The following is a 22844-nucleotide window of genomic DNA, read 5'->3' on the forward strand; positions in this document are numbered from 1 at the left end:
ATTAAAGAAAGAAAACAGACAAAAGAAAGCCAAACAAAAATAGGGGAAGAAATTAAATTTTAATCATATAAAAACTATAAAATACTCTGTAACTATAAACATTTTTACAAAACCTAAGAGCCTCTATAAGTGCTGATCATTAGTGAAGGAATTTCAGTATTTCTCTTTCATTTTAAATTAACTAGACCATTACTTCAGATATAGGAATCTTATCACAAAAGCATTTTGGCATTAGTTTTTTTTTTTTTTTTTTTTTGTCACATTACAAATTATATTACCAATTAGGAGCACTCAAAAAATTTTTTGCAGTCAAGTAAAATAAGTTAAATATAATTCACTTATAATCAAATTCTTAAACAGCATAGTATTCCTTAAAGCCACATTCAAATATTTTTAGAGAAATTTATACATTATAACCTAGTTTTTGAACAGTTGAAAGAAAAATATTTTGTACTCAGTGCTCTCTTAATTATTCCCACAAAAGATTTAACAGCCAAGAAAAGACAACTTAGATTGACTAAAAGATGTCAGTTTTATTTAAGACAAATCAAAAATAGATTGTTTTTCAAATAAGATTATCTTACATAAATGATCAGTATATGGTATAGTTTCAATGTGTTCTTTTTCTTACATAAAGTAAAAATTAATTCTAATTTTAGCAAAAAATTAAAAGATGTTATATTCCCTATCTGAAAAACTTCTAAACAGATCAAAGAAAACATTTGGGCTTGTTTGCACATAATGCTTAATGGTTGATTGAATTTATTTCCTTATGTTCATATGCACAAATACATATATAAATAACGATGATTAGAACAATAAAAAGTTCCAGTTAACTGAACTTGGTTACTGGAAAAGAAAATAAAACACCCAATGCATTTAGACGTTGCCTTAGGTTCCATATTTCTTTACTATCATTATATAGAAATACAGATGTAGGGGTACTAAAGTGGGCTGTTTTGATAACTTTAACAAATCCCTCATTTTCAAAATAAATTCTGTACATTATCATAGAGATATACAAAAACTCCCGGTCGTTTGAACATTTTGGTTAGATTGCAGTTATACGAGTGTACTAATTTGAGAGGTAACAGTATAATGCTTAAGTGTGGGAATAAATCCTAGCCACTTACCAGGTCTGTGAACTATTTCATTGATAAAATGCAGAGAATGAGATCTACCTCCTGTAGGTTGTTGTGATGATTAAAAGAGATAATACATACAGTGTTTAGCACAGTTCTTGGTACATAATGAATTCTCAATAAATGGAGTAGTTGCCATTGTTATGATTGCTGAAAGATTAAATACCAGTGATCTGCAAAATGGCAGTATGTTCTCTTGGGTGCTCCTTTAAAGCATATGTACACTTTTGCATTTGTATAATTGTTCACTAGTCCTTTTCTTTAAATTTCTGAGTTACTAAATATACTGGCTTTTTTTCATGAAATCTCAAGTCAGGCTTCTAATCTTCACATTCTGCAAGGACTACCTTTTGCTGAACAACTGTCTTTTAACTGCAAAGAAACTTAACCCAAACTCACCTTGAAAACCTCACTCTTTTGCTTTGACTCTTCTTACTGATAGCTTCACATTTAACATTAGAAATGCTCTATTTTCTTGATATATTTTATTATTGTTGTTATTGTTAACAGTAACTGTAACGTATTTAGACTCAGAGCATTATGTGTGACTTGTCTAAATTCCCATAGCTAGTAAGTGGCAGAGATGAGATTCAAATTTAGGTCTAAATAACCTGAAAATTCATGTTCTGCTCCATACTCTGGCATATTTGTCTTCCTTACTGCTTTTATAACTCTTCCTTGTTTAGCCTAGATATCCCCCAAGATTGTTATTCAAAATCCTCATTCTCAAATTCAATATTATTCTTATTCTTATTTGGGTACAATAGCTGATCATTAATCCATGTATCACAAAAATAGTAATTTATCTTTGCAGACAATTACATAATAATTCAGTCATTTATTAGACATTCCTAGACTACTAGACTTCCCTGTCTTGGTATCTTCAGTTCCCATAGCAGGAATTATTAACCTACGATCCATAAATAGATTTCAAGGATTCCTTAACACCCTGAAACTGTACATAAAGTTCTGTTTATGTGCCTTTGAGGGAAGATGGCACATATACTTCAACTGCTTTTCAAAGGGATCCATAATCCAAAAGTCCAAGAACAATGGCTGTTAGTGACTCTGATGGCAATACTCAAATGCCCCAACAACAGCCAATTAAGTAAATGTTCTAGGTCCAGGGACTCCCAGACCAGAGGCTGAGACACTGACCCAAAACTTGCTTTAGCCAGATCCTGCACTGAAAATTTATCTATCTTAATCAATACTGTACTGATAAAAATTCTACCTATTATAATATTTAACAATTTCCAGTTAAAATCATAATAGGGATGTTGGAGAATATTATATATTAAATATATCAATATTCTAAAAGAACTACTTGCTTGAGGGTAAAAAAAATGTTTAGAGTAAAATACATGGGATTTGTCTTACTATATATTAAAATAAGACATAAAACTATTGTAATTAGAATAGTATAACACTGGCACAAGAATTCAGATATAGGTTAGAAACCATCTAAAAAGCCAGGCACAGTGGCTCATGCTTGTAATTCTAGCATTTTGGGAGGCTGGGGCAGGAGGATGGCTTGAGACTAGGAGTTTGAGACCATTCTTGGGCAACACAGTAAGACCCCATCTCTACAAAAAACAAAAAATTAACAGGGCGTGGTGGTGTGTGTCTGTAGTCCCAGCTACTCAAGAGGTTGAGGTGGTGGGGACTGCTTGAGCCCAGTATGAGGCTGCAGCAAACTATGATTGCTCCATGCACACCAGCCTGGGCGACAGAGCAAGACCCTGTTTCCAAACACATAATGATAGAAATAAACTTTTCTTTTCTTTTTTTTTTTTTTAAAAGAAAATCTAGGCCAGGTGTGGTGGCTCACAGTTGTCATCCTAGCACCTTGGGAGGACAAGGTGGTAGATCACCTGAGGTCAGGAGTTTGAGACCAGTCTAGTCAACATGATGAACACTCCCGTCTTTACTTAAAAAAAAAAAAAAAAAATTAGCTGGGCGTGGTGGCAGATGCCTGTAATCCCAGCTACTTGGGAGGCTGAGGTAGGAGAATTGCTTGAACCTGGGAGGCAGAGGTTGCAGTAAGCTGAGATCTTGCCATTGCACTCCAACCTGGTGACAAGAGTGAAACTCTGCCTCAAAAAAAAAAAAAAAAAAAAATCTAAAATGTCATTAATTGATTAATTGGAGATTTGCTAATTAAGTTATGGGGCACTGATACAACAGAACACTTTGTATACATTAAAATGAGATATATCTATACGTACATATGCATGGGAAAATGTCCAAAATATACTGCTAAGTGAGAACAGGAGGTTTAGAACAATGGAATATGGTTAAGTATGGATTTTGGCCATATTCCTCAAGATTTGAATTCATGTCTTGGTTCTACCACTTTCTGGCTGAGTAATTTTGGGGAAGTTACCTAATTGCTCTACGTTTGCTTCTATAAAACTGTATAGCTCCAATTAAACATATGGTGATTGTGAAAGTAAAACAAGTAAATATATGTAATACAACTGGCAAGTTCCAGGCATACAGTAAATACTCAATAGATTATAATATTTATTGTAGAGTGCATAGAGTGATTCCATTTATGGTTTTGAAACTACATATCATATATACAAATAGACATACTCTAATAATGAAACTGGATAGATACCACACTAAATAATTAGCTATAGAAATCTCCAGAAGGTTAGATGCCAGAGAGCCTTTCCCTTTCTGTCTTCTTTTTAAAACTACAACACTTTTTAAAATTTTTAACCAATAAATATCACTGTTATAATAAGAAAAAAATGAAGATATTTTCACAGGATAAGGGGAGGGAGGGACTTCATCTATTCTCTGCCCACCATCTGTAATCCTAAAATTTGATGGCTAAATGGATAGACTTGGTGGTTTAACAAGGTGACTCACTCTTATTCTGCAATAATTATAACTTCCAAGTTATACTTACCTTCAGGAAAACTTGCCACCCTAATTCTAATGCTGATATCCAGATGAACTGACTTATGCTGCTAAGGTAGCTTTAATAAAGACAGCTAACAATGTACCCAGGCCGCAAGAATTAGGGCAAGGTTTCCTGTTCAAAACAGTCTCGCTAGAAGTCCACTAATACAGCATCCTCCAACTACTCCCTTTAAACACCCGAAATTTAAGAAAAAAAAAAATCAAACTAAGCTTTCTCTTATAAAATAGACCTCCACTGTATATTCTATTAATAACCTGATGTTTGGGATCTCTCTGAATTACAGTGTTAAGCATTTGTTGTTCTACTATATGAAGGCTGCTACTTATGAAGGCTAGAGTACTGATCCCTGACTAATATCTTTCTACATACCTGAATGACTGAAACTCCAGAAGAGGATTAGGCAATAACAGACAGAACTAGCAGTAATACTCTACGTGACAATGAGTATATGGGTGTGTATGTGTGGGATCCCCCAAGCATTAACATGATAGGTTAATTCTAGCAATAACCTTGGTAGAATACATGTTACCAGTTGTAGATTTTCAGTTACATGATTCACTGAAGCAGATAGTAAGACCACCACCTTAATATAATGTTCCTAGCCCCTGTCTACAATAAAGTGGTAAACAAAATGGACACCAATTTACTTCTGAGGTGTATTCTAAGTTTGAGGTATACACTCAAGGATTTGGCCATTACTAAAGAGAAGAAGGCAATTGTCCCTATGATTCCTAAAAATAAGTTTGAATGGATTTTGCCATGTTTGAGGAAGGGGTAGAGTTTGTGGGGAAGCCAACAAATCTGATTTTAATAAAAGGAATACTGATAATTTATGGAAAGTAGAGTCATAGGAAAAACACATCTTTAAAAATGACCAAGAAACAAAAAAAACTCAATGAATTATTTGGCATAATTAGTAGAATGCAAAAAGATAAGAGCATCTATGCAATAGGAGCATGAGATCATGAAAAGAGAACAGTGAGGCTAGAAAAAAATGAGTATGTCAAAGGAGTTGATAAAAGTACAAATATTTTTAATGAAACCAAAATCAAAGTAGGAAAATAAAAGTCCAATCCGGAGACACAATGATATGGCAGAAGATAATCAATGGTCTCTAGGTCAAACTCGAGAAGGGAATATACTGAAGTATAACATACACTCAGTGTAACATATATAAGTGCCCAAATGAACTATCAGAGAATAAACACATGCCTGCAATTAACATCCTGATCAACATTTAGAATATTTTTATTAGTATAGTCACAATGTTTCATTCCTCTTCAGAGATAATAACTATTCTGGCTTATTTGCATCACAAATTAGCCTGTTATTGAAACTTATAGAAATAATCATACAATATATATTATTTTGGGTCTGGATTCTTCTGCTCAATATTATTTGTGAAATTCATCCATGCCATTCCATGTAGCAGTATTGTGTTGTTCTCTGTTGTATAATATTTCACCGTAGGAATATTGCACAATTTATACATTCTACTGTTAATGGACATCTAAGCTATTCATACTTTAAAGCTATTAGGAATAAGGCTGCTATGAACATTCTTGTACATGTATTTTGGTAAATTTGTGCATGCATTTCTCTTGAGTATATTCCTAAGACTAGAATTGCTTGGTCATAGGTCAGACATTTATCCAAACTTCATACATATTACTAATACATTTTCAAAAGCAGATGTACTAATTTACACTCCCATCAGCACTGTATGACAATTTCATTTGCTTCACATTCTTCCCAACACTTGGTATTGTCAGTCTTATTAATTTATGGCAAGTGTATGGTATCTCACTATAGTCTGAAATTGCATTTCTGTAGTGATTAATGAGGAATTTTCTTCTTTTGTGAAGTACTTGTTGAAGTCTTTGCATATTTTTCATATCGAGCTGTCTGTCTTTTCCTTATTTATTTGTAGGAGTTCTTTGGTGTATACTGCAAATATCTTCTTTCTCTGAGGAATGTTGCTTTTATGTGCATGAAAGAGATTCATCTATAATTTTTCTCTCTTTATTGTAAGATTGTGGTATTAGGACTATTCTGACCTCATAAAACTAGGTGAGAAGTTTTTCTTCTTTTTCTACTGTATGAAAAACTGTGACTGAGACTTTACATGTATACTAAAGTCATATGGGTCAGGACTTTTATTTATAGTAAGGTTTAAAATTATGAGTTCAATTTCTTCAAAAGATGTAAGACTACTTACATTTTTTATTTCCTTTTAAACTCATTTTGTTAAGTAGTCTTTTAAATTTGCCCATCTCATATACTTTTCAAAATCATTGCCATAAATTGCTTATAATATCTTCTTAGTAGTATATTGATGTCTATAGAATCTACAGTAATACATTTTCATTCATAATGCTAGTTTTTTGCTTCTCTTTTCTTCCCTTCACTAGTCTTGCTAAGAATTTATATTTTAATAGTATTTTCAAATGACCAACTTTTGGCCTTTTTGATCCTTTTTATTACATGTTTCTTTCCTATTTCATTAATATTTACTTTCATCTTGTTTCCTTTTATTTAATTTCTCTGGGTTCCTTTTATTGTTCTTTTTCTAATTCTTTCAGAAAAATACTTTCAGATCACTGATTTCACCTTTCCTTATTTTGAGACATATATATTTATGACTAAATGTATAGAACTTGAGTGTATACATCAGAAAAAACAAATTTTGACATATTGCATTTTCATTATCATAGTTAAACTATATTTTCTTTCCATAGTGATTTCTTCTTGAAACATGAGATCTTTTAGAATTATACTGCTTAACTTCCAGACATTTAGAAAATTTCTAGTAATCTTCCCATCATTGACTGCTAAGTTCAATTTCATAGTGTTCAGGTAATATATTCTTTATAATTTCAATAATTTGAAATTTGTTCATTGTTTTATAGCCAATGAAATGGTCAATTTTGGTAAATGTTCCATTTTTACTTGAAAAGAATGTACATTCTACTGTTGTTGGGTGCAGTATCCTATACATGTCAATTAAGTCAAATTCCTTCATTTAGTTGTTTAAATCTTCTATATTCTTTACTAAAATTCTGTGTGCTTATTCTATCAATTACTGAAAGTATTAAGATTTTCTTTCACTACTATAGATTTGTTTTTTTGTTTTGTCTTTCAATCCTGCCACTTTTTGCATTACGTATTTTAAGGTTATATTATCATGCACATATAAACTTAAGTTACCGTGCCTCCTGGTCTACTGAACATTTGGCATTATGAAATGCCCCTTTTAACGCCTTTAAAGTCTACTTTGATATCGTATACTACATTAACCTTTTTGTTGTTGTTAGGGCTTGCACAGTATACATTTCTTCATTCTTTGCTTTCAACGTTTCTGTATCTCCAACTTACTATGGTTCATTTGATTTAAGATTTTTTACTTTACTGGGACATAATTGCATTGTAAGTCAAGAAGAATTTGGACCTATGATAGTTCAGCTTATGAATTCTGGGCTTTATGATGGGTTTATTGGGGTATTAGTGATTTTTTTTGACATACAATATTTTCAATTTTTTTGACATACAATGTTTGATCTCAGCCCACTGCAAGCTCTGCCTCTGGGGTTCAAGCATTCTCCTGCCTCAGCCTTCCGAGGAGCTGGGATTACAGATGTGCGCCACCACGCCTGGCTGATTTTTGTATTTTTAGTAGAGACAGCATTATGCCATGTTGGTTTCTTAGCCTCAAGCGATCCACCCACTTCAGCTTCCCAAAGTGCTTGGATTACAGGCATGAGCCACTGTGCCAGGCTGACAAAATATTTTCAACTTATGATGTAACCCCAGTGTAAGTCCAGAAGCATCTGTATTTACGATGTGTTTCTTGTAAGCCGCAGAGAGGTGGCCTTTTAAAATCCAATCTGACATTCTTTTTTTTTTTTATTTTAAAAAAATTTATTGGAGTGAAATATATAAAACATAAAATAAGTCATCTGAACATAATTTAGTACAAAAGCATTTCATACACTCACAATGTTAGGCAAACCACCTCTGTCTAGATCCAAAACATTTCCATCACTTCAAAATAAAGCAATGTACTCATAAGCAGTTTCTATCCATTATTCCTCCCCCTAGTCTCTGACAACCACCAATATGCAGTTCTATTTCTATGGATTTGCCTATTCTTAACACTTCATATATACAGAATCATTCACAATGTGACCTTTTGTGCCTGACCTCTTTCACATGGCATAATGTTTTTGAGGCTCATGCACATTGTAGCATCAGTACTTCATTCCTTTTTGGCTATTATGACTTGCTATTATGAACATACATGCACATATATTTGTTTGAGTAACTGTGTTGGGTATATACCCAGAATTAGAATTGCTAGTTCATATGGTAAGTCTATAATTAACTTTTTGAGTAACTGCCAAACTCATTTTTTCTCTTTCCCCAGAGAAAGTAAATTTACTTGAAATTTTATTTTCAACTGACACATAATTGTGTATGTTTATGGGGCACAGTGTGATGTTTTGATACATGTACACTTTGTGTAATGATCAATTGGGGTATTGAGCATATTCATCACCTCATACATTTATCATTTCTTTGTAGTAAGAACATTCAAAATCTTCTGGTTATTTTGAAATACAATCTTTGTCTTTTATTGCAGTATTATAACATTTTTACTCGATTTTACTGCTCCTACCCTGTCTGTATTATTGTCATGTATTTTAACTGAACTATACATTAAAACATGTTATCATTATTGTTTTGTTTTTACTTTTTATTTTGAAAAAATTTTAAACTTACAGAAAAGCTGTAAGAATAATAATGGCACAAAGTTCCAGTATGAGATAATGAAAAAGTTCTGAAAATATATAGGGGTAATAGTTGTACAATATTATAAATGTACTTAATGCTAGTGAATTATACACTTAAAACGATTAATGGTATATTTTATGTTAGGTATAGTTTACCACAATAAAAAAAGTTTTTTCAAGGAACAGGGAACTTTCGCTTTAGGCTATGTCTTGAAGAATGACTAAGAAATGCGAATGGAAGAGAACCAAAGAGGTAAAGTTCTGGTAAATGACCTCATGTAAAATCAGTACATTTAAAGCCCTACATTCACTGTCAGGAGAATTGAGAAAAAAAGCAGAGTTAAACCAGGCAAACCCAAATCTCAAAGAACTGTGTGAGCCATGGCCTTTATATTAGCAGTATCCTGTAGAAAATAGGTATTTTAATCATGGGAATAACATGATTAGATCTTCATTTTATATTAGTGGAAAACAAGAGCAAGCTAGAGGAAAAAAGATCAGTTAAACTGCAAAAATAAATTAAGCATAATTGAGGCTCAAACCAAAGAAGTAGTCATAAAAACAAGGAAGAAGAAAGAGGTATGGGGAATGTTCAAGAAATAAAATCAACAGGATGAGATATAGATGGTATAAAAGCAGAAGGAGTCATAGATAACAGCTTCTCTGTTAAACAATTTGGTTCAATTAACTAGAAATTATGAAGACTGAGAGTCCAGCCTTACCAAAAATTACTCTAGTATCATGCTTTTTTAGAAATAATCTCTTTAAGTCATATATGAATAGTCCTGAAAGGACACACAACAGTCCAAAGAGTAGAAAGGGGTAAATGTGAAGACAAAAGGAGGAAGAATAGATTTTTACAGTACAACCATACCTCAGAGATATTGCAGGTTTAGTTCCAGACCACTGCAATAGAGTATTGCTATAAAGCAAGTCACACAATTTTTTTTGTTTCCTAGTATGCGTAGGAGTTATGTTTACACTATATCGTAGTCTGTTGAGTGTGCAATAGCATGTCTACAAAAACAATGTACAAACCTTAATTTAAGAATTTTTTTTTACTAAAAAATGCTAATGATCAGCTGTGCTTTCAGTGAGTTGTAATCTTTTTGCTGGTGGAGGGTCTTGCCTTAATGTTGATGGCTGCTGACTGATCAGGGTAGTGGTTGCTGAAGGTTGGCTGGCTGTGTCAATTTCTTAAAATATGAAAGCAATGAACTTTGCCATATCAATCAACTCTTCCTTTCACAGAAAATTTCCCTGTGGCATGCAGTACTGTTTCATAGCATTTTACTCACATTTCAACTTCTCTTAAAACTGAAGCCAATCCTCTCAAACCCTGCCACTGCTTTACCAACTAAGTTTATGTGATATTATTCTAAATTTGTTGTTGTCATTTCAACAGTGTTCACAACATCTTCACCAGCAGCAGATTCCATCTCAAGAAACCACTATCTTTGCTCATCCATAAGAGGCCAGTTCTCATCCATTCAAGTTTTATCATGAGATTACAGCAGTTCCATCATGTCTTCAGGCTCCACATCTACGTCTAGTTGTCTTGCTGTTTCCACCACATCTGCAGTTACTTCCTCCACTGAAGTGTTGAACCTCTCAAAGTTATCCATGTGGATTTGGAATCAACTCATCCCAAACTCCTATTAAGGTTGATGTTCTGAACTCTCATGAATCATGAATATTCTTTTTTTTTTTTTTTTCCAAAATGGAGTCTTGCTCTGTCACCCAGGCTGGAGTGCAGTGGCACAATCTCAGCTCACTGCAACCTCCACCTCCCAGGTTCAAGCAATTCTCTGGCCTCAGCCTCTTGAGTAACTGGGATTATAGCCACATGCTACCACACCTGGCTATTTAAAAAAAAAAAATTTTTTTTTTTTTAAATTTTTAGTAGAGATGGGGTTTCGCCATGTTGGCCAGGCTGGTCTTGAACTCCTGACCTCGTGATCCACCCACCTTGGCCTCCCAAAGTGCTGGGATTATAGGCATGAGCCACCACGCCCAGCCATGAATATTCTTAATGGCATCTAGAATGGTGAATCCTTTCCAGAAGGTTTTCAATTTATTTTGCCCAGATCCATCAGATAAATCACTACCTATGACAGCTACAGTCTTAATGAAATGTATTTCTTAAATAACAAGATATGTACATCAAAATTACTCCTTGATCTATGGGCTGCAGAATGGATGTTGTCTTAGCAGTTATGAAAACAACTTTAACCTCCTAGCACATCTCTGTCAGAGCTCTTGAATGATCAGGTACTCTGTCAATGAGCAGTAGGTCTCAATGAAAGGAATTGTTTTTTTCTGAGCAGTAGGTCTCAACAGTGGGCTTAAAATATTCAGTAAACCATGCTGTAAACAGATGTGCTGTTATCCAGGTTTTGTGGTTCCACTTATATAGCACAGGCAGAATAGATTTAGCATAACTCTCAAGGGCTCTAGGATTTTCAGAATGGTAATGAGCATTGGTTTCAACTTAAAGTCACCAACTGCCTTAGCCCTTAACAAGGGAGTGAGCTTATCCTTTGAAGCCAGGCATTGACTTCTCTTCGCAAGCTATGAAATTCCTAGATGGCCTCTTCTTCCAAGGCTCTTTTGTCGACATTGAACATCTGTTGTTTTCATTGTTTTCATCAATGATCTTAGTTAGACCTTCTGGAGAACTTGCTGCAGCTTCTACATCAGCACTTGTGGCTTCACCTTGCAGTTTTATATTAGGGCTATGGCTTCTTTTCTTAAACCTCATGAAACAACCTCTGCTAGCTTCCAACCTTTCTTCTGCAGCTTCCTCACCTCTCTCAGTTTTCTAACTCTATCATTAAAGAGAGTTAGGACCTTGCTCCGGACTAGTCTTTCACTCAAGAGAATATTGTGGATAGTTTAACCTTCTATCAAGAACACTAAAATTTTCTCCATATTAGCCAGGCATGGTGGTACACACTTATAATCCCAGCTACTTGGGAGGCTGAAGTGAGGATCACTTAAGCCCAGGGGTTTGGATCCAGCCTGGGCAATGCAGTAAGACACCATGTCAAAAAAACAAACCAAAACAAAACTGTTTCCCCATATCAGCAATAAAGCTGTTTTGCTTTCTTCTTCATTCGTGTGTTCTCTGGAGGAGCACTTTTAATTTCCTTCAAGAACTTTTCCTTTGCATTCACAACTTGGCTAACTGGTGCAAAAGAACTGGCTTTCAGCCCATCTTGGCTGTCAACATGCCTTCCTCACTAAGCTTAATCATTTCTAGCTTTTGATTTAAAGTGAGAGATGTGACTCTTCCTTTCATTTGAACACTTAGAAGCCATCGTAGGGGTATCATTAATATTTGGCCCAATTTCAATGTTGTGTCTCAGGGAACACAGACAACCCAGGAGAGGGAGAGAGATGGGAAACAGCCAGTAGGTGCAGCAATCAGAGCACACCCAACATTTATCCATTGTTAGCTGCCTTCTATGTGCATGGTTCATGCCTCCCCAAAGCAGTTATAACAGGAACATCAAAGATCACTGATAAAAGACCACCTTAACAGATACTGTAATAATAAAAGGGTTTAAAATATTGTAAGAATTACCAAAATGTGACACAGAGACACAAAAGGAGCACATGCTGTTGGAAAAATGGCACTGACTTGCTCAACACAGGGTTGCCACAAACCTTCAATTTGTATAACAACAACAAAAACCCCCAAAGCCCACAATACCTGTGGAACCAAATAAAGTGAAGGTCAATAAAACAAAGTATGCATGTATGCTACTCTGAATCTTTCAATTTTCATTAAAAACAAATACCTTAAATATTTCAAAAATTATGTTAAGCTGGGCGCGGTGGCTCTCGCCTGTAATCTCAGCACTATGGGAGGCCGAGGCGGGCGGAACATGAGGTCAGGAGTTACAGACCAGCCTGGCCAATATGGTGAAACCTCGTCTCTACTAAAAATACAAAAAAAATCAGCCAGGCATGATGGCGCACGCCTGTAGTCCTAGCTGCTCGGGAGGCTGAGGCAGAAGAATCGCTTGAACCCAGGAAGCGGAGGTTGCAGTGAGCCAAGATTGCGCCACTGCACTCCAGCCTGGGTGCAGAGCGAGACTCCGCCTCAAAAAAAAAAACTTATGTCAATATAAGTTTTTAAAATTGCCTTAAGAATATAAGAAGAAATCTGCTAATAGCTACATATTACTGAGGACATTGATTTTTTACCCAAATATTTTCAGAAAAAAAGACTCATTAATTATAATTTCTGGTGGCCTTTAGTTCTTCAATTAGATAACTATTAGTTCTATGAATATTTTCTAACTATAATGCTTTCCAAATAATTGATACAAAATAAATTGTTCCTTAAAGCCTAAGTTCATTTTTCAAATTTCATTTTTCCAAATGGAATGTACATACACTTAAATAGATTTAAAATTAAACTTGATATTGATGAGTTGGTATTATAGATTGAATCCTATTCCTGATACTCAAAAAGTAAACTTATTTGGGAATTAATTAAGCTGAAGCCATATTTAGAGGAAGGTGGGCTCGTATGCCAATATGACTCGTGTCCTTATAAGAAGAGGGAAATTTGGACGGAGTATGGCCCTGCCAACACCCTGACTTCAGACTTCTCATCCTCCAGAATACGGAAAGAAGAAATTGTTGTTTAAAGCCATCCAGTTTGTGATGCTTGTTATGGCAACCCAGGAAAAAAACACACCTGGCTAATACCAAGAGAAAATGCTTATCCCACTTCTGCCTTCTTTAGTGCCTGGGTTTTACTCCAGACAGCAAGACTCACTATCACTATGAAAGGTGTTATCTTGGCCGGTTGCGGTGGCTCACGCCTGTAATCCCAACACTTTGGGAGGCAGAGGCGGGCAGATCACGAGGTCAGGAGTTCAAGACCAGCCTGATCAATATGGTGAAATCCAGTCTCTACTAAAAATACAAAAGAAATCATCCAGGCATGATGCCTGTAGTCCTAGCTACTCGAGAGGCTGAGGCAGAAGAATCGCTTGAACCAGGGAAGCAGAGGTTGCAGTGAGTCGAGATTGCGCCACTGCACTCCAGCCTGGGTGACAGAGTGAGACTTCATCTCAAAAAAAAAAAAAAGATATATCTTATATCATAATAGATCAACCTTGCTCTTAGGAAAAGCTCTGCTTTAGCATTAAAAAGCTGGCTCATGTTTCATGCTAGAATATATTTAACCCAAGTCTTTCATGCTTATTAACATAAAAATATAAATGATATCCAAATCTAGAAACTGGAAACTTCATAGAGAAAGAGGTTTGAATGTTGAATTTATGAAAGATTACCCAGAAAATAAAGAAGATACATTTAATGAACAGGAAGAATCAATAATATTAAAACATAATCAGGTAAATACCTGGTAAACAAAATGACCTTTCTATCTTTCTCATAACTTTCAAGTAGCGATCTCTTTTCTATCCATCACATTTTTATGCTATTAGACCATTTGCTAGAGAACATAAGACATATATTTCTAAAAGAAACGTCCCTACAGTAACTAGTTGATATCATAATCATATAGGTATCCACTTTTTTTTCTTTTCTTTTCTTCTAAATTGACATGGAGTCTCACTCTGTCGCCCAGGCTGGAGTGCAGTGGTGTGATTTTGGAACATTGCAGCTTCCACCTCCCAGGTCCCAGTGATTCTCCTGCCCCAGCTTCCTGAGTAGGTGGGATTATAGGTGTGTACCACCACACCTGGCTAATTTTTGTATTTTAAGTAGAGATGGGGTTTCATCATGTTGGCCAGGCTGGTCTTGAACTCCTGATCTCAGGTGATTCACCTGCCTTGGCCTCCCGAAGTGCTGAGATTACAGGATTACCCTGCCCATATCCCCTTTGCCCTCACAGGTCCAGTACATGGTGGTGGCTTAAGGTAAGCATTTGTTAGTCTGCCTAAACTCTATGATCAAACCACAAAGACATCAGACACCAGGGAGTTAACACTCCTAGGAGTAACCCATAGCCTTAACTGTATAAATTGGTTGATAATTACCCCAGCTTTCTCACTCTTGCAGTAGAAAATTACAAGGTACTTTCCATACTGCTTTTCCAGAGGCTCCCAGCTGGACTGAGCCCCAGCTGCCCATGGGGTAATCTGCTCATTTACATACTTTGTGTTGGTTACTTTCTCTTGCTAGTTTCAATTCCTTACTCTCTGATGTGTGTCTCCTGATACAGTTCCCAAAGAAAGAAACTACAGTCATGTAGCGCTTCATGATGAGGATACTGTTCTGAGAAATGTGTCTTTCAGCAATTTTGTCCTTTTGCAAACAACGCAGAGTATACTTTCACAAACATAGACTGTACAGCTTACTATACCCCTTAGGCTGTGGGGCATATGGTATATCCTATTGCTCCTACAAATCTGTACAGCATGTTATTGTGTTGAATACTGCAGGTAACTGTAACACAATGGTAAGTATTTGTGTATCTAAACATAGAAAAGGTACAGAAAAAATCTGATGTTATAATCTTATGAGACCATCATTGTGTATTTTTTTGAAATGGAGTCTTGCTGTGTCACTCAGGCTGGAGTGCAGTGGCGCAATCTCTGCTCACTGCAAACTCTGCCTCCCAGGTTCATGTGATTCTCCTGCCTCAGCCTCCTGAGTAGCTGGGATTATAGGTGCCCACCACCACACCCAGCTAATTTTTGTGTTTTTAGTAGGGATGGGGTTTCGCCATGTTGGCCAGGCTGGTCCCGAACTCCTGATCTCAGGTGATCCACCTGCCTCAGCCTCCCAAAGAGTTGGGATTATAGGCATGAGCCACCACACCCAGCCAGGGCACCGTTTTTTTAAATGTTAAAAACAATTCAATCATATGTAAACTAAAAGCTTCAAAATACATTTTGGAACACTTATTATAACATTACTAATAATTATTCATTCTAATGTGAAAACACATTTGAATATTAAGAGCAATGATGCATGTTTTCATTCCATACAAGAGTAAAATGATCTGTCTACTTTAAGAGTATATTCATTTAGTCAACCTCTATGGAGAATGGAGAACCAATTCTTTGTATAAATCACTTCTTCAAATCCATGAAACCTGTATGAGCCATTTCTCCAAATCCAGTAAATTTTTCATCATAAAACCATACTTTATTAACATTAAAACTTGAAGATCTACATAGTAATCATATAAAACACTCATTATTACTGCTAGCTATTGCTTGCTCAGAACCCCCTAAATAGCCTATCACCATGGCCCTTGGTTGTTTTAAAATAAAGTTTCTTAACAATTTTTTTACACAGAAATAACCCTTGGCTTCTAAAATTCCATACCCATATTAGATATGTCATATGCATTATTTTAAACATTTAATCAAGAAAAATAAACTCTTGAGTGTTTAAAGAAGCTGAAATTTTTACTTACATATTCAGGTTTTAGTTTTTTATCTCCTCCTCTCACAGCCACCTTTTCTAGTTTATCTATAATGGGCCCAATCATTTCCTCATCTTTAAGCTGAAGCTCTTCATGTATTATTTCTATATCTCGAATAGGATCTACACTTCCTTCAACATGCGTGATATCATCATCTTCAAAAGCACCTAAAATGAATTAAAGAGAAGCAATTCAATGAACAAATAATACAGAGGGTTCATTATGATTAGAGTAGAGTGAGAGATTCCAAGGAAGGTTAACAAATAAATATAATAAATAAATTACTCTGGCTTCTTGGCAAGTAGGACATAGCATTTTTTCCCTCATTTAGTAATACTGAGGCTACTAGCAACAAAAGAGTAGTTCAAGAGCCTCAATATTTCAAAAATTGATTTAAATAAATAAAATTATAGTCTTTATAAAAACAAAATGATGTTCCAGAACTACTGGCATTTCCAACTTTGGTACATTAAAAGATACTGAATTCCAGGCATGAAAGACTGAAGTTCTAAACTGCACTATTAGGGTTTCCAAGGGAAACCAGATTTGGGTGGGGGGGTCTGAAATCATCTGGCAGACCTCTTCCCTGCTTCAATCTACTTTATCACTGTGGTTCTGACGGTGATTAGATAATGAACCACTCAGACACACAATTTACACAGCAGCTAATTTCATCGGCCTGATTTGAGGGTATGGTTTTTAGGGGGCTATCAAAGAAGCAGATGAAGGTGCATTTGTCATATATGAGTGACAACCATTCACACTATCTGAACAAAATGATGCTGGCCCTTATTAGAAACACATGCTATTATCACATATTTAAAGTGCAGTTGAAGCCATAATTTCAAATTGCCAACTGGAAACATAAGGGTAAAACAACCAGATATTACTGAAGCATGTGTACTGACTTTCTGCCCTTTTGAAGACATAATGTGGCAACATAATTCAACTGGGATTTACTCAAATTACCAGATAAAGAACAGTATCATAAAAAATGAACAAATACTGAGAAATATTACAAACAGAAAGCAATGATATACCCGTGAAACAACATACACATTTATAAACAAATTAATTTCATTAAAATTACCAATTAGATTATAGTCTCAAAATGAGATGTTTTCAAACATAAAGTATCAATTATTGTAGACAGAGGTATCAAAGAAATCATGAGAGAGTTTGATTGAGTTTGGTAAGAGAAACAGTGAACATTGCTCATTCTTAAACACCAAAAACCAAGATGTTCTTGTTACAGGTTATAAATAGTTTTAAAATATGACTTCCCAGAATTAAAAATAATTAAGTTGTATCTTAATGTGGACTATTCAGTAATAGTAATAAAACATAAGTATACTATTACAATTAAAGTATAGGTATGTAAAGTAATATTTAAGTATTTTTTGCATACAAAGATGTACGATTTAATGTCAAATTCATATGAGCAAAATTAGCAGAAATGAGGAAAATATGAGAGAAGTCTACCTGAAAGCACAATATTATTTACTTCTTGTCAAGATTTGAGGCATCTTATGCAAATAGCATGATAAAATAGGAAAATAAAAATGGAAGCTTCCTGGCAGTCAAGCAACACAAATAATATTGCCAGTTATAGAAGTGACTAAGCTTTCTATGACACTCAGAATGAAAATTATCCTATATAGTTGTCTCTATGTAGGGTCCAATGACTAACTATAGTGATGTCCTCAACAACATCCCTACAGTAAATGCATTAGCAGGTTTTAAATGGCAATTCTTAATTATAATCCTCAATTTTAACCAAGTGGATAATAGGGAGAAACTTAGTTACTGCAATTCTTCTGAAAGCAAAAAAACAAAACAAAACAAACAAATACCAAACAAACAAAAAAAACAGAGCCTTCTGATGATCTAAACAAATCCAAAGAGAAAAACAGAATAAAGGAGGGAGGGGAAGAAATCATGTGTCTATCCTGCAACCTTCAAATTATCTTTTAGGTTGGTTCACACCTGTAATCTCAGCACTTTGGGAGGCCAAGGTAGGAGGATCACTTGAGCCCAGGAGTCCAAGACCACCAGCCTGGGCAACAAGGCAAGACCCTGTCTCTAGAAGACATAAAAAAAAAAATTAGTTGGGCATAGTGTGCGACTATAGTCTTAGCTACTGCGGAGGCTAAGGTAGGAGGATTGCTTCAGGCCAAAAGTTAAAGGCTATAATGAGCCATGATCACGCCACTACACTCTAGCCTGGGCGACAGAGCAAGAGTTTGTCTTGAGCAAAAACAAAGTCAAAAACCTGCCAAAAAAAACCCCAAAAAACAAAAACCAAATTATTTTCTAGATTGTACCTTGCCTAGACACTGCCAAGGACTAGCCTAGGAAAGGAGTTATGACTGTATCATCACTAATCTATTCCCCCTACTATAAGAAAAAAAAAACCACAGACCTTACACACTCTGGTGGCACTGTTGCTCCCCTGCCCCAAGGTTAGTATTATTATATTCATTTGTATTGTGAGGTGGTAACATACCATAAGTAGAATTTAAATTTATTTCTGAAAAAAATTGTCAAATATTAAGATAAAAATTAAGTAAAGGGAACAGTAAAGCTATCCTGTCAAATGGAATACACTAGAACAGGCTTAGAACAGTCATAAAATAAAAGTTTCCAAACAATTTGGTGGCCATTTCGGTAACTTCCCATTTCTTAAGAGCTAAAAAATTAGAGATTCTTTTCCAAAGACATGCTTCTGGGTCAACCATCTTCACCATACATTTATGTCATAGCATTTTTTTGCACCTTGTCTTTTCTAGTACAAGATTTAGTGCTTAAGAATATAGTCCTTGAGGCCAGGCATGGTGGCTCACACCTATAATCCTAAGACTTTGGGAGGCTGACGCAGGAAGACCGCTTGAGCTCAGGAGTTTAAGACCAGCCTGGGCAACACAGCAAGACCTTGTCTCTAAATCAAAAAGTTAGCCATTCATGGTGACGCATGCCTGTGGTCCCAGCTACTTGGGAGGCTGAGGTGGGAGATCGCTTGAACCTGGGAGGTCAAGCAGTGAGCTATGATCATGCTGGATGACAGAGTAATGCCCTGTTTATACACACACACACACACACACACACACACGCGCGCGCGCGCGCACAATTTTATGATCAGCAAATCTGAGTTCACGAAATATATTATATATATATATATAATATATCAGATAGATTTGCTGATCATAGAATCTTAGACAAATTACCTAACCTCTATAGATCTTATCTTAGCAACTTTAAAATGAGGATGCTTCTACTTCTCAGAGAATGGATATGATTAAATCAGATAATATATGTCAAGTGTTCAGCAGAGAGCTCAACACACAAAACTCTTTCAGTAATTAGGAAATACTTTTTTTTTATAATGTAGGAATTAGTAATTTAGAAGAATTCCTCAGCAATATACTCAAAACATTAATTTTGAATAATACAGTTTCATGCTATTCAATTCACCTTGGAAAGGATTAAAATAAACAGAGTTTCTAGGTTTTTTTCCCCTAGAAATTCTCACTAGTTCACTAGCACACTTTTACCTTAGTCCATGGCCTAAGTTATTTCAACTTCACATTAATTAAAACAATGTTTTGTTTTAGTGCACTAGTAAATTCAGAGGACAGACTACACTACATTACACTGAATTGCTTGATGAGAAAGTTACTTTCATTGCAATTCTCTTTCAATTTTTCCATGTCAAGAAAGTCTCAGTTTAATGCTGTTGGTCTTTAATGTTTATCTTTTATCAACAGAGCAAGCCTATAAGTCTCAGAGCTTCTAAAGATTAAAAAAAAAATTTTTAACTGCAGTTTTCATTGTATTTGTTTTTATTAGCTTCAATTTTGGCAAGTAATACTAATTTTCCACTTACATTAGTGACAAAGTTTCCTGTTCAAATAAATTCAGCCAAAAATGTGAGTCATTATGTATAAGTATTACATTTAGATCAATATATATAAAAACAATCATATATTCTGGTAAAATAACTTGCTATCAAGAGAAATGCCTGAAAATACTAACTATAATCATATTGATGATGATAGGATATGATATGGTTTTGTGAAATTTATTTTTGATGCCAGTCTATATAAAATAGGGTAAGATGACAGAGCACGTATGTATGTGCTGAGAAGAGTGAGGAGTTGTGCAATACTTCAGCTAGGATAGGCAGGAAGATTTCTCTGAGATGACGTCTGAGCCAAATGGCCAGAATGAGGCAGTAATGGGAAGATCTGAGGGAAGAGGGTTCTTCTAAGAAGTATAAAAGCCTTAAAATAGCAATAAATTTGAAGTGCTTCAGAAACAGAAATATGGTCAGTACAGGTGAAGCAGGGCAGAGAATGGTAGATTAGACTTTAAGGTGGAGAGGTAACACAGTACACATACATTTGTAAACCATGAGAGTTTGGATTTTATTCTAGCTGTAATGGGAAGTCTGGATATTGACTGGATAGTTTTAAATAAAGGGAAGCCAGGGTGACAAGATATGACTTATGATTTAAAGAGCCCACTTTAGCTACTTTAAAAAGAACAGATTCTAAGAGAGGAGGCAAGAGTGACTGCAGACAAAATTAGGAGGTGGCTGTATTGGTGCCAATGAGAGATAACCAGACGAGTGGTACTGAAATAAGACTGTAGAGAAGAAGAGAAGCGTATGTACTAGGACTGTATTTTAGAGATAGGCTAGATGTAGGATGTAAAGTCATAAATGAAGATATAAAATTGACAATTAGAATATATGTTTAAAGTTACAGATCTGAATGACATCACCTAGAGAGAGCACTCCGACACTCAGATGTCTGAGGAAGGAGAAGAACTCGCAAGAGTCTGAGAAGGACTGACCTAAAGTCAGAGAAAAACTAGGAGTATGCTCTCATGAGAGTGAGGGAAAAAAAGTTTCAAGAAGGAAGGTGTATTCAACCATCAGATACTATTTAGAGATAAAGACAGATAAAATTTCTTATAACTCAAGAGTCCAAAACAGCTAAATTTTAGCTTTTTGAATTTTGAGAATATTTTCTCTTTCTCTAAGTGGACTAATTATATAAAGTAAGACACCCTAAGATTTCTCAGTCTGTGAAAGTGATCCTATCAGTCAAGAAGGTGGCCTACTTAGAAATCACAGCCACTTTCAAAGGCTCACATTCCAAATAAGATGACAAAAATAAACACTGAAATAAAAAGTATACTTGACCAACTGCAGGTTGGTAAACCAACTGACACAGAATCACTGACACCACACATAACATCAAGAGCAGTAGAAGAAAACTATGTTCATACAAGCATTAAAATCAAGTCACACATTTTCAAGTTGGGTGATTAAACAGAAAAGAAAAAGAAAAAATCAAGTTTACACAAGGTTTCAGAATTCTCTCTTATGGCTTAATGGATCATTTAAGAACCTATCTTTTGTACCTTTTGTGAAAAAAAAATACCTGATGTTCAGTAATTTCTCCTCTATTATTTCTTTTTCTTTCAAACTCAAAATAAAATTTAGTAGTCTATTTGAAATAGCACATACACTATATGATCACATTTATATAAAGTCTTTTCTCTCTCTCAATGACACCGATCAAATGCTAATAGGAATTTCTGTGAAGTGAGCTACTAATTTTTAGAACTTCTTTGTTAGTTTTGTCTCATTTAAACTTTTTATAATAAACATGCATTGCTTATATAAAAACAAGTCATTTCAAAATATGTATTTTGAAATGACTTGTTTATTTATTTATTTATAAATTTATTTATTTATTTATTTTTGAGACAGAGTCTTGCTCTGTCACCCAGGCTGGAGTGCAGTGGTGGGATCTCAGCTCACTGCAACCTCCACCTCACAGAATCAAGCAATTCTAGTGTCTCAGCCTCCTGAATAGCTGGGATTACAGGTGTGTGCCATCACGCATGGCTAATTTTTTTGTGCTGTTAGTAGAGACGGGGTTTTGCCATGTTGGCCAGACTGGTCTCAAATCCTGGCCTCAAGTAGTCTCTCCGCCTGGCCTTTTTAAGTCATTTTTTAAAAAACACAATAGACCGGGTGCAATGGCTCACGCCTGTAATCCCAGCACTTTGGGAAGCCGAGGAAGGCAGTTTGAGAGCAGCCTGGCCAACATGGTGAAACTTCAGCTCTACTAAAAATACAAAAAATTAGCCGGGCGTGGTGGTGGGTGCCTGTGGTCCCAGCTAGTTGGGGGCTGAAGCAGGAGAACCGCTTGAATCTAGGAGGCAGAGGTTGCAAGCTGAAATCGCGCCACTGCACTCCAGCCTGAGCGATAAGAGTGAAACTATGTATCAAAAAACAAAACAAAAAACACAATATACAAGTTTAATTTGCACAAAATTTTACATAAATTTTGGTTAAAATTTTGGTCTTGTAGTGACTAGCCATAAGGAGAAATACTCACATAATGAATGAGTAACTAAAATGTTAACTATGCTAAACGCTCATTTAAAAAACCATTTGTTATAGAAAAAAAAAATTAACCACAATAGGCTTAAGCTGGATTCTATTATGCATATTTCTTACCCAGCAATCCTACAGTGTTTCC

The 22844-nt window shown here is 35.3% G+C and overlaps 1 protein-coding gene across 2 annotated transcripts in view; it reads right to left on the minus strand.

Moving 5' to 3' along the window:
- The window catches only part of OLA1 (Obg like ATPase 1), a 175471-nt gene that overhangs the window by 51727 nt on the left and 100900 nt on the right, over positions 1-22844 (minus strand). For both annotated transcript variants that reach the window (XM_012462357.3, XM_012462356.3), the window contains exon 5: positions 16279-16454. In XM_012462357.3, coding sequence (XP_012317780.3) covers positions 16279-16454 — 176 coding nt within the window. The remainder of the gene's footprint in view (positions 1-16278; positions 16455-22844) is intronic.

The sequence above is a fragment of the Aotus nancymaae genome, unplaced genomic scaffold (genome assembly GCF_030222135.1).
Source record: "Aotus nancymaae isolate 86718 unplaced genomic scaffold, 86718_ANA_hifiasm-v0.15.2.pri h1tg000008l, whole genome shotgun sequence".
NCBI lineage: Eukaryota > Metazoa > Chordata > Mammalia > Primates > Aotidae > Aotus > Aotus nancymaae.